This window comes from Hoplias malabaricus, chromosome 14 (assembly GCF_029633855.1).
Source record: "Hoplias malabaricus isolate fHopMal1 chromosome 14, fHopMal1.hap1, whole genome shotgun sequence".
NCBI classification, from domain to species: Eukaryota; Metazoa; Chordata; class Actinopteri; order Characiformes; family Erythrinidae; genus Hoplias; species Hoplias malabaricus.
This window is the reverse complement of record NC_089813.1, coordinates 10,326,162-10,339,086: the sequence shown is the minus strand read 5'-3', so window position 1 is coordinate 10,339,086 and position 12,925 is coordinate 10,326,162. Positions and strand designations below refer to the sequence as shown.

General features: G+C 40.2%; 2 protein-coding genes across 2 annotated transcripts; both read left to right on the top strand.

Annotated features, from left to right (window-relative positions):
- Positions 1–952: 952 nt before the first annotated feature.
- Positions 953–3,561, top strand: LOC136665993 (rhamnose-binding lectin-like). The gene is made up of 9 exons (XM_066643918.1): positions 953–1,007; positions 1,464–1,526; positions 1,915–1,950; positions 2,109–2,153; positions 2,412–2,547; positions 2,620–2,729; positions 3,043–3,087; positions 3,200–3,335; positions 3,426–3,561. Exons 2-9 carry the CDS (start codon positions 1,499–1,501, stop codon positions 3,532–3,534), a joined length of 645 nt encoding a protein of 214 aa, XP_066500015.1. The 5' UTR covers positions 953–1,007; positions 1,464–1,498; the 3' UTR covers positions 3,535–3,561.
- Positions 3,562–4,331: 770 nt separating this feature from the next.
- On the top strand, positions 4,332–8,083 carry LOC136666249 (L-rhamnose-binding lectin CSL3-like). The gene is made up of 10 exons (XM_066644337.1): positions 4,332–4,408; positions 5,065–5,216; positions 5,919–5,981; positions 6,434–6,469; positions 6,634–6,678; positions 6,899–7,034; positions 7,107–7,216; positions 7,564–7,608; positions 7,701–7,836; positions 7,929–8,083. Exons 1-10 carry the CDS (start codon positions 4,332–4,334, stop codon positions 8,035–8,037), a joined length of 909 nt encoding a protein of 302 aa, XP_066500434.1. The 3' UTR covers positions 8,038–8,083.
- The last annotated feature ends 4,842 nt before the right edge of the window (positions 8,084–12,925 follow it).

The following is a 12,925-nucleotide window of genomic DNA, read 5'->3' as shown; positions in this document are numbered from 1 at the left end:
TCCAGCACCATGTTCATCCTGAAGTTCCCTCACCTGTAAGAAGGCAAAACAGACAAGATCAAAACATTGATGGTTTGAATGAAACAGTGTCAGGTCTATATTTGTTTATCAAAGGATGCTCAGTGATGACTCGGAGATGTAATTATGATCACTCAAAAAGGAGATGACAAATGTACTCAGCATCAGACCTGAGAAGGTTATCAGTGTTGAAAGGTAAAAGGCTAAGATGTTGTTTTTTTAGCTCAGCTACATAGAAGCATTAATGTTATCTCAGCTAATCTGAGCCCAGTGTGAGACTTAACTGAGCTCTCCACTGAAACCCAAGTGGAGACACAGATGAGATACTAAGGCTTCTATTCTTATTGTTTTTCTGGAAGAAACCTCAGAGATAAGGAGACATGCTCTATTATTTTTTTGTCACAACAAACAACCGATAGCATTGTGTGTAGTGTGTGAGCCCTGCTTCAGAAACTCAGAACACAAAGTGTGCAGTGAATGAAAGTATACAATATCCAAAAAACAGTTCATGCCCAGTCTCAACAGGACCCAAGTATAAATGAAGCTAAATAGATGTTAATTCATTAAAAATATAATTAAATAAAAAGAAAAATGGGTATTAATACTTATGAAATACAAACACCAGGTAGGAAAAGTGAATGGTGTAAATAGTCAGTGACAGTAATGCAGCAACTCAGGATAAGTTACTAGTCGATAGTTCATGAGACTTTAATGGAAATTTGCTCATGAGAAAAAGCATCAGAAAACATGGAAACATTAATCTGTTCCAGATTAATTCATGACAGGTAATTATCGCTTTAAAACTGAAAAGGTCATTAATATTGGATGAGAACCGATAGAATTGCAGATAAAAATGACAGCCATTGGAGTTCTCCCACCTCATCAGCAGCAACCACTTCCACCTGTGCCTTGATCTTATTTAACCACACCACACCAGCCCGTGGGTATGAAGTGTATGGTCTCAGAGTTGTTTGGGTTAACTTCATAAGGTAATTTTCTTTGGATGCGTCTTCCTTTCGTGATCCTATACTTTCTCATTGACGCTTCAATTTTCATATAAAATAAAAAGAAAGATTAAAAAAAGGTTGTTCTTAGTATAGCTTGTTTGTAACTTCTAATATCTTAGTATGGACTACATAAATTCTGAGTGAAAGCAGTGCAGCTTTAAAATTTAAAATGGATTATGGTACAACTGTGTCCCATAACTAACCCTTTGAGCATGTGCAGAAGTGATTATATGGGACAAAAATGATTTTCTATTTAAGTGAACACTGATTTTGGGAGTGTTGTGGGGTAATGATCCAGTGGTTGTAACAGTACTGGAAAGTTTCAATTAACACTTTTAACCTCTGAATTAAAATGACTTGGGGCATGACCTAAGGTTGAAGGCTTCCTGTGGAAGGCTGTTTTTTACGTAAACCAGTGCCTGTTCTTTTTGTGTCTAGGTCAGAATCAAGTGTTCCTCAGCTCCAGTTGCGTCATGGTTTTGAAGTTATTTTTACTCAGCTGTGAGTTTCTCAAATGCTCTTAATTGTGAAATGCCGTCTGAACATCTATTTTTAATTTCTGATTTGGAGGTTGGTAAGATGTTTGTTTGAACTAGATGCGTTTTAGAGAAATGATTTTGTTACTGGTGTGTAACTTCACAATCAAAATGAGTAAATTCTTCAAAAGTTTGTCAACAGTGAATTTCACTAACTTACAAGTGAGTCCACAAGATATAACTAATTTGACCTTGGTTTTTAAATTAACTGACTAAATGTAGGGAATATATCACCTGCCATGATCTGAGTGTGGAAGTTTAATAGAATAGTTTAATTGGTTGTGAATGAAGCTAATGAATGTTAAGTTATTTGGATTATTGTTGAGATGGTTGAGTGGGTCTCTTTCTTGCAGTGCTGATGGCAGCTCTGAGTGGAATCTCCTCTGCAGGTAAACACTTGAGGTGTTAAAACTCAATGCTAAACCACTAAGTTTGTCTAGAGTGTTTAAACTAGCTGTAAAGCTAAACCAGTTCTGGAGTTCCACATGTGTATGAATATTTTTAGGTGTCCTAATATTTGTTTGTCACTCATGAATTTTCCCTCTAGTTTACATCGTGATATGTGAGAATCATCGAGGTACACTGGACTGTGGTGAGAAACTAACTTCATGTGCTTATGGCATTATGCTTAAATTCAGATGTAGGATTAGTAGTCTTACCTAAGGACAGGTTGGGAATAAACTTTTTTTTTTTTTTTTTTGGGAATTATTTTTTTTAAATCCATTTTGAGGAGCAGTTGTGATATGTACTCATCTTGATAACCAATCTCTAGGGTCTATAGTTTGGCTTGTGGATTACTGACACCCCCTCCCAATATTCTGTTCTTTGACTCCAGTTTTATTCTCTTTAGGAAATGATGTGATTCAGGTCGTCGGTGCTAACTATGGACGTGCTGATAAGGCCACCTGCTCAGCGGGACAGACCAGAAAGCTTGTCCAGACCACCAACTGTGGTTCCTCAGGCACTTCTAATATTGTGGCTCAAAGGTACTTTTGTAGGGCCATTTAAATGCATGTTAACTTTTAGCTGGAATGGTTGAACTGAATACTTTTGTACAGGTGCAATGACAAGAAGCGTTGTGATTTGGAGGTGACAAATGCTGTCTTCGGTGATCCTTGTTTTGGCACTTACAAATACCTGGTAGTGTCCTACAACTGCATACATCTTGGTGAGTGATCCTCCTGTGCCATGCCTTGTGTGTCTCCTTTTGCTGCTTCAGGTGCATTTTAGTCCAAACTACCTTCAAACATCAATGACCTGGAGTTTTCTGACCTTGTGACAAGGCTTTTTAACGTTGTCTTGTTGCTTTGCTGTCTGATTTCACAAGAATTAAAATGTATGGTTGGGGCACAATTGGTTGTCTCAATTGTTCTTTAAAAACAAACTGCAGAATGAGGAATGTCTGACAGGATTAAACTGCATTTTCTAATGAGGAATCTTATGGAAATGTGCAAAGGCTAAGCAGTGTTTGTTCCTTGCAGTGACCAGTGTGACCTGTGAAGGAAAAACGGCTAGACTCTCATGTGGTTTGTACAGACTTGTTTACATGCACATTTTAATTAGACACTACCACCAATGCCCTTCAAATATTGTCTTTCATGGTGTAAATACTTGGAGGGTTCTGTAAATCTTCCTCAGGTACTGGGGTCCTCAGGATCTTGGGCGCTAACTATGGCCGAACAGACACCACCACATGTGCTGCTGTGAAGCTGCCAAGTCAGGTCTCCAAAACAAACTGCTTTGCATCCAGCTCCCTGTCTGTGGTTAAGCACAGGTCAATTTCACCAACTAAACTAGAGACAAAACTCTTGTACATTTACTGTCTTCCTGTTTATCACTGTGTTCCTGCTCCCTCCCCATCTAGGTGTGAAGGTAAAAAGAAATGCACGGTCCCAGCCACAAGCAAAATGTTCCCCGATCCCTGTGTGGGCACCTACAAATATCTGACTGTTGTGTATGTCTGTAAGTCCTGAGCTTGAAATAAAAAATATTTGGGACCCTTGTCTTTGTTCTTGTGTCCTGTGTAGTGTTGACGCTGAGTCAAATGACAGTGTTGGGCTTTAATCATCCAAACTTGGGTGTAATGTCCTGTTTAACATGGATGTAATTCAGTTAACCCACTTGTGTGCTCAGCTCACAATCTTGTGAACCCTGCAAGCACTGGTTTCATTCTTTTCTAAAAATTTAGATTGGAGATGAAGCAGTCAAAAGACTTAAGCACATGTGTTTATCTTGTGAGAATTTTTTAAACATCCAGATGTTATCTATTCTGTGGAAACTATTTGGTGTTTCTTGCAGTGAGGAATCTGGGAGAAGGAAATACAGCTGTGCTTGCAAGATTTGTTGTAGGGCTGTAGGTAAAACTGCCTGTGGCGAGTCCATGACTAAGGTTGGCAAGACACAGTCCCATATAATTTGGGATTTAGAGGAACATTTTAGTACCTCAAACAAGTTCTGACATTTGCCCTGAATGCGTCAGTCTGGAACTAAGTTTAACGTTAACCATGGCTCAATTATAATCATGCACAGGATAAGATGTAACCTACCCTAGAGCCTCCTCATGTAGGGCCCACCACACAATTTTCCTACACCTCAACACTAAGGTTGTTGTGGCTGTTTATGATCCAATTAGCAACCAGCTAGTCTTAACAACTATTGTTACTCATTGAGCCTAGCCCAAGAATGCCCAAACCACCCGTTGTAGCACTAGCTCGTCACAGGGGGCATCAGGTAAGCACCTCCTCTCATTGGTGTTCTAGAAGGCTCAACAATGAAGTCTGGAGTCCAGAACGCACCCCTCACCAAGCCGGATTTACGGTTCTACCTTACCCTTTACCATCAACAACCGTAAATCCACACTGGCCTTACTGGTGACTAAGGCTGTACCTAGCCCCACTTTTACAGTGCTTTTCCCCAATGTGCTCTTCTCTTCCACAACCACTGACTAGAACTTTCAGATGTTTCTGATAACTCCTTCATGGATTTAGCCCCTGATGCCAAACTTCACAAGCAGGGATAAGGCAGACTTGGCTACAAGTCCCCTAACGGCTATCTCCACCGGTCTAACGTGTGCCTGCTACTCGCGTTCCCTCTGCTGTCAAGTATGCGTACTTCAGCTGTTTCTACTGAATCCTCAAATGGAACCGTTAACTCTATGAAATGTAATATTCGTAGAGCACTATGTCTGGCTTCAGTGTAGTTAAAACTGCATTCTGGGACCTGCAGCCTTTTCCTACGTCCACCAGCAATTTCCAGTCTTGTGCTTCACCCCAACTACCTATATTTGCAGCCTACACACGTTCTCGAAAACATTCTCCCTGATAGTCTGAAATGAAAACATGTGGAATCAGTAAATACCAATGAGATTTTTAATCACTGAACAAATATCAAAGGCGCTGCACGTAAACTCTGCAAGTGTTTTTCATTCATTGTCTGTAAGAACGTATTAAACGTTACTAAGCGATAAGAAAAAGACTCAGAGGAAGGGCATGACACTTGGTAAGCCGCCGTTGGTCAGTGGAGGGAGCCACAGGACTCCTTCCACCTCATCAGCAGCAACAGTCTCCACCTGTTCTTCCATCCTATTTAACCACACCGCGCCGTTCTGTGGGTGTGAGGTTTATAGTCGGAGAGTTCTTTGTGTCAGACTCTTCAGGTAATTTTGTTTGGATATTTTGTCGAATTTCTTCCTGAACTGTTGCTTCTTTTTTGTGGTCCAATCCTTTCTCTCTGAGTGTGTAGTTTTAAATTCAGGTTTAAAAATGACATTTTGTTTTAGGTGTAGGTTGTCTAAATTACTACTTAATATACTCTATGCTAATATACATGCTGAGTGGAATCAGTGTAGCTATAAAATAGAAATGGGTGATGGTACAACTCTATCCCATAGCTAACTGGGCTTGTAACTGGAAGGTTGCAGGTTCAATTTTGAGAGCCATGACTGAAGTGCCCTATAGCAAGGTGCCTAATACCCAGCTGCACTGCTCCAGGCATTGTGTGTTCACTTTTCAATAATGTTTGGAAACTTACAATACATGGTATTAAACTTTTAATACATGGAAGTTCCTGTGTGCAAGAACAGTGGCCAATAAAGGCTCTAATTCTGTTGTGCAGAGCTGATAACGAAGGTTTTTTTTAAAAATGTATTTAGTTATATATTATATCACTCCTGTTTTGAGTGTGTCAAATGTGGTAATAGACCAGTGGCTGTAACAGTGCTGGGATGTTTCAATAATCAATTTTAGTCTCCAAGTTGACAGTATAACTCAGGACATGGCCTAAAACCCTAAGGACTGAAAGCTTCCTGTGGAAGGTTGTTGTTTTTACTTAAACCAGTGCCTGTTATTTTTGTGTACAGGTCAGAATCAAGAGTTCCTTTGCTCCAGTTGCACCATGTTCTTGAAGCAGTTTTTACTCAGCTGTGAGTTTCTTAAATGCCATCTGAACACATCTCAACTTCTGATTGTGATTGGTAGGAGGTGTTGCTTAGTGAAATGATTTAATTACAGGGGCATAACTTCCTCCAACAAAACTGGTAGTCATCAGGTTTGTCAACAGTCAATTTCACTTAAACTTTACTACCAAGTCCACAAGATCTAGCTGATGTGAGGATCTAGTGCTTTTTATGAAAGAACTAAGTTCAAGAATATCACCTGATGACTTGTGGAAGTTCAACAGACAGCTGGTACTGAATAAACGGTTAATATGTAATTCAACAGTTAAATTTCTAAATATTCCCCTTTTCCCGGTCCAAATCATCTTTATTTAGATTGCAGGATTATTGAAGCACAACGACTAGGTTTAACCAGCTTGGTGTTAATCTTGTTTGGGTTGTTGTTGAGATGGTTAAGGAAGTGGATCTCTTTCTTGCAGTGCTGATGGCAGCTTTGAGTGGAATCTCTTCTGCAGGTAAGCACTTGAGGTGTTAAAACTTGATGCTAAACCACTAAAAGTTTGTCTAGAGTGTTTAAACTAGCTGTAAAGCTAAACCAGTTCTGGAGTTCCACATGTGTATGAATATTTTTAGGTGTCTTAATTTGTTTTTTTTTGTCACTCATGAATTTTCCCTCTAGTTTACATCGTGATATGTGAGAATCATCGAGGCACACTGGACTGTGGTGAGAAACTAACTTCATGCGCTTATGGCATTATGCTTAAATTCAGATGTAGGATTAGTCGTCTTGCCTAAGGACACTGTGCTACACAACACAGCGTGGCAGTGTTGCTCAGGATGGGGGGGCGTTGTCCTCATTTTGACAACTGATTTCTAGGGTCGATAGTTTTGGTTGTGGATTACTCCCACCCCCTCCCAATATTGTTCTGTTTTATTCTCTTCAGGAAATGATGTGATTCAGGTCGTCGGTGCTAACTATGGACGTGCTGATAAGGCCACCTGCTCAGCGGGACAGAGCAGAAAGCTTGTCCAGACCACCAACTGTGGTTCCTCAGGCACTTCTAATATTTTGGCTCAAAGGTACTTTTGTAGGGCCATTTAAATGCATGTTAACTTTTAGCTGGAATGGTTGAACTGAATACTTTTGTACAGGTGCAATGGCAAGAAGCGTTGTGATTTGGAGGCGACAAATGCTGTCTTTGGTGATCCTTGTTTTGGCACTTACAAATACCTGGTAGTGTCCTACAACTGCCTACATCTTGGTGAGTGATCCTCCTGTGCCATGCCTTGTCTGTCTCCTTTTCCTGCTTCAGGTGCATTTTAGTCCAAACTACCTTCCTCAAACATCAATGACCTTATGACAAGGCTTTTTAATTGAAGCTTTTCTACTTTGTCTTTATGCTTTGCTAAGCTCCATCACCTCATGGGGCCAAGGTTTCAGTCTGATTTCACAAGAATTAAAATGTATGGTTGGGGCATAACTGGTTGTCTCAATTGTTCTTTAAATACAATCTGCATAATGACGAATATCTGACAGGATTAAACAGCATTTTCTAATGAGGAATCTTATGGAAATGTGCAAAGGCTAAGCAGTGTTTGTTCCTTGCAGTGACCAGTGTGACCTGTGAAGGAAAAACGGCTAGACTCTCATGTGGTTTGTACAGACTTGTTTACATGCACATTTTAATCAGACACTGCTGCCAATGCCCTTCAAATATTGTCTTTCATGGTGTAAATTTTCCTCAGGTACTGGGGTCCTCAGGATCTTGGGCGCTAACTATGGCCGAACAGACACCACCACATGTGCTGCTGTGAAGCTGCCAAGTCAGGTCTCCAAAACAAACTGCTTTGCATCCAGCTCCCTGTCTGTGGTTAAGCACAGGTCAATTTCACCAACTAAACTAGAGACAAAATATTCTTGTACATTTACTGTCTGCCTGTTTCTCACTGTGTTCCTGCTCCCTCCCCATCTAGGTGTGAAGGTAAAAAGAAATGCACGGTCCCAGCCACAAGCAAAATGTTCCCCGATCCCTGTGCGGGCACCTACAAATATCTGACTGTTGTGTATGTCTGTAAGTCCTGAGCTTGAAATAAAAATTTGGGACCCTTGTCTTTGTTCTTGTGTAGTGTTGAAGCTATAAATCTACAAAACATGGGTGCAGTGTCCTGTTTAACATGGTTGTAATTCAGTTAAACCCATTGTTTTCGTTCTTTTCTAAAATTGAGATTGGAGATGGAGCAAAAGGCTTACACACACGTGCTTATCTTGTGAGAATTTCTGAAACATCCAGATGTTATCTATTCTGTGGTTCTACATGAAAATATTTGGTTTTTCCTGCAGTGAGCAATCTGTGTGAAAGGAATACAGCTGTGCTTGCAAGATTTGTTGTAGGGCTATAGGCAAAACTGCCTTTATGGAGCCCATGACTAAGGTTGGGCAAGGCACACTCCGATAGAATTTGGGATTTAGAGGAACATTTTAGTACCTCAAGTTCTGACATTTGCCCTGAACGCGTCAGTCTGGAATTAAGTTTAACGTTAAATATGGCTCAATTATAATCATGCACGGGATAAGATGTAACCTACCTTAGAGCTTCCTCATGTAGGACTCATCACACAATTTTCCTTCACCTCAACACTAAGGTGGCTGTTTATGATCAGCAACCAGCTACACTTGACAACTCTTACTTATTGAGCCTACCCCATGGAGGCCCAGACCACCCGTTGTGTCACTAGTTCCTCACTGGGGGCATCAGGTACACACCTCCTCTTGTTGGTGTTCTAGAAGGCTCAACAGTGAAGTCTGGTGTCAAGAACGTACCCTCCTCCGAGCCAGATTTATGGTCCTACCTTACCCTTTACCATCAACAACTGTAAATCCACACTGGCCTCCCTGGTGACTAAGGCTGTACCTAGCCCCACTGGCACCGTTAATACATGCTCAGTGCCACCACTTCCATGTGAACTTTACAGGCTACATCACCAACAATCACAACAGCATCTATACAGTGCATTTCCCTAATGTGCTCTCCTCTTCCACAACCACTGACTAGACCTTTTGGCTGTTTCTGATAACTCCTTCACGGTTGACTTTAGTTTTCAGCCTCTGATGCTTAACTTCACAAGCAGGCACATGGCACACTATTTAGCATGGATGTAATTCAGTTAAGCCACTTCTGTGCTCAGGTCACTATCATGTGAAACATAGGTTGAATGTGATTTTTGCAAAGATGTGTTTAATATGACCAATATGAAGCATTGTTTTCACAGCTGTGCTTGATTTGTTGTAGGGCTGTAGAAAACATCAACTTTTCTGAGTCTTTGACTAAGGCTGAGCAAGGCACAGTCCCATTATTTTACACTCAAACACATTGAAACTAGGTTAGTAATTATATTTTGATCTGTAGCAAATTTAAAATGAGATCTGAGTGCAAGTCAGTAATTGTTTCACACAAACCTGAAGCTACAAGTATGTTTGCAAACTGAAATTTAGAATGTGTCTCAGATACACTCTTTGACAGGAGCAGGGGGGTCTGTTCAATATGGCGACTGGTGTAGGTGTGCTTTAACAGCTCTCTAAGGTTTTTGTTTTCAAACTCTCATTATTTGTCAAAAATTAATATCCACATTGTAGCGTATGTTGGGTTTTTAATCATAGGCCGAGAAATATAAATATATTTCTATATTTATATTTATAGTTTGTATTTATAGCGTTGACCTTATTCAAACTCCTATAATCTCTGATATTTGACTTAATGATATTAATTAAAGTTTATAATTAGCTTAAGCAATTAAAACGTTAATAATTAGTCTGAGAATGAATAATAATCAAGCTAAGTGAGTTCTTCAGGATTTTCAGAAATTCTAATGAACAAACTGCACACACTGTGATTTCAAATAATGAAAGTTTTATTAACAAAGAGAAGGATATTTACTTAACATAGCGTGATCTTGAAATCTCACGGCATCAAAGCAGGAGAAGCCGATTCGACTGTAGCGATACGCTAGGCACTCTGGCTTGTGACTAAAGTGTTGCTAACTGAGGTTTAATTAATATAAAATTTATCAAGAAACTTGATTCAATTTTCAGCTCTGGAGATGCGTAAGTTTAGCTTACTTTTCGTCGATTATCTCCACTCGTTGAGTACAAAGGCTCTCTGAGGTCCTGGGAGTGATGGCGTCTTGTTTGGTTTCGCGGTCGCGGAAGTTTCTAGGCTGAGTCAGCGTGGAGGTTTTTCTTCATTAGTTGAGTCGCCTCGGCGTACTCGGAGCGTGATGACGCCGGCGGCAGGATCCTCTGGCTCAGTGTCTTGAGTAGGAGGGTCCAACCATATGGACGTTTGGACGAAAGTTTCGCTGGTTACTGCAGATCCAGAACTGAAAATCGATTCAATAAACTTACTTATTCTACGACTTTCTTGTATCTCGGCGGTGTTTTCTTACTCTGGCCACGAATAAGTTCACCGGCTTTGATCAGTCGTGAGATTAAACTTAGATTGGGCTATAAAACATAAACATGATTAAAAGAAAAGAAAATATTCAAATCACTCAACGCATTGTTAAGGCTTCATACTCTTAGCTAATTCAAGACGTCTCTTGTGAGCTTTTGATGAATTCTTTAAGGTTTTTCTTTGTTTCTTTCGTCGGCGTGGAGAAGAAAGCGTCTCGCTTTGGAGAGGTTTTGGAGTTTGGAGCGATGTTCTCTGCTGGTCTCTTTGTTGTTTCGAAGTTTCTCGGATTTCCTTAAACTGTTGTTGTCCTCCGTTCTTTTCCAACTCGCTTCTCTTCGTTTTTCGCTCTCCATCTTCCTCTTGAACTTCTCGAACTGTTTGAACTCCTTCTCCTTTTTCTGTTTGATTTGAACTGATCTGAACTGAACTGTGTGCCGAGCTGAACTGTTTTTCAAAGCCAGCGCGGTCACACCCTCATGGGAGGCGTCCTTTTTCGATTGGATGCGAGCTCGGGCTCACGTGACTCTGGCGAGAGAGAGAGAGATAGAGGAGGGGGAGTTTGAATCAGCGGTTCACTGAAACGGAATATGAATTTCGCGTATTGAAATTCCTTATACATTTTAGTAACGTATAACAATGAGCGTACTGGATTATTAATATCAAACATTTACATAAGATTTTATCTTGGGTACGTTGTGTTTACATCCCATTTACAATAATACGTTAGAAGTATTATTCTGGTGTTTAATTCACTTTTCTAATCAGAAAATTTTCATGGTTGACAACAGCAATATACATCATTTCATTAGAAGGTGGGCATTCATCTGAGGGCACAGAAAGTGACATTAATACATTTGTTTATACACATTTAATCAGAATTTGATTTCATTTCCGCTATTGTTTAGGCGACCCCGAGCGAGGCGTAGTTTCGCCAGTGTCCATTTGGGGTCGCTGTTGGTCCATGCCGTTGGTTGTCGAATAGATGAGTCACGGGGGTTCAACCGAGGTCACTTTCGTTAACCATTTGCTGATTCTGTAAGCAATAATGAGCGGACACTTAGGCGCCCCTGTCGTAAAAGAGGGCCGTAAAATCTCTCGTCTTTGTTCTGTGTTCCTGTTTCTCACAAGCATCATAAACTGGTTATCTCTCTTGTTCCTGAAGAGAGAAGGGGTGTTGGGGGCCATGTGTCACTTGAAAGTGTCCTTGATGTTAGATTAGGTGGGTGCGTAAGGTTCTGTGAGTGTGTGGGGGCTGCGGGGTCTTTGCCCCTGCGGTTTGTGCCTTGGTCGCAGATGAAAGGTCTTCTTCAGAATGGAAAGTTTTAATTCAAAACTTTTCATTTCTTCATTTCTTCATTTTGATTTTTTTATCCTTTATCTATATTCGGTCCATACTCCACTACAACATACTGTTCTGATGTAGGGTACCTAAGATCTAGCTTTATTGGTATTTTGTCCACCAGTGATTGTGCAACGAATCTCCTAGTCCATTTGATCCTGTTTACTAGCTACTCTGCTAGTCTCCAGCAAGATTAGCAGCTCTAAAGTCATAACAAAAAGAAAGAAAAACAGGAAAAATGAAACAGGCTTGTTGATGAACCATAACTACACGACTGAGGATATGAACAAATTAGAACCACAAAACAAAAATGATGACACGGAAGAAGATTTTAATTTTCGTTCTCTGAAATTCAGGCAAATATAATAGCAACTCTTTTGTTTAAAATCAACGAAAGCTCTGAGAAATTTGCACAGATGATTTCCGAAAATTCCACTAAAGATAGATTAAAGATACAAAAACTTTGCTGGAATCTGTACATGAAGAAATCCGTCTTCTTAATGAAGACAACGTCATCTTGAAAAAGAAATGTAAAAAAGGGAAGCTTCTCTTTCATTTTTTGAGGAAAGATCTCCTCAAAATGCTGAGCGCTATAAAAGAAGATGGAGTTTGCGACTATATGGTTTGCCTGAGTTGGACAACTACGAGGTCAAGTCAAGAGTAATGGACATTTGTTTTAAACTGGCCCCGAGTTGAAGGATCAGTGTAAAACGTTGATTGACGTGACCCACCGTGTGGGAAGACATGAAGCTAAACGAGCTTGTCCTGTTGTAGTGCTTTTTGCCTTTCACTGGGCTCGTGATCTGGTCTGGAAGCATGCAAAAAACTGTTTATTCTTGAAGGATCACAAGCTGTGCTTTGGAGAAGACCTTACAAAATTAGACAAGAAGATGCTTGCTGTACTCTGGCCAAAGGTCGAACAAGCTTGAAAGGAAGGGAAAAAAGCCATTTTTAGAGGAGTGCCAGCTTTCATTGATTGAAAGGAGATCAACATACCTACTGATGCTGACTGATGTAGCGGTCGTAATATATGGTATTGGCTAAATAGAAAATATAAGGTAGTGCCTTATCGAAGCTACTGAGAGTTAAGATGAATTTTCGTTATCTTTGTTTAACTGAGTGGTTTGCATGATCCCTTGAAAAGAAAAGGAGTTTTTTTGCTTTGCAAAGACACTAAAGCA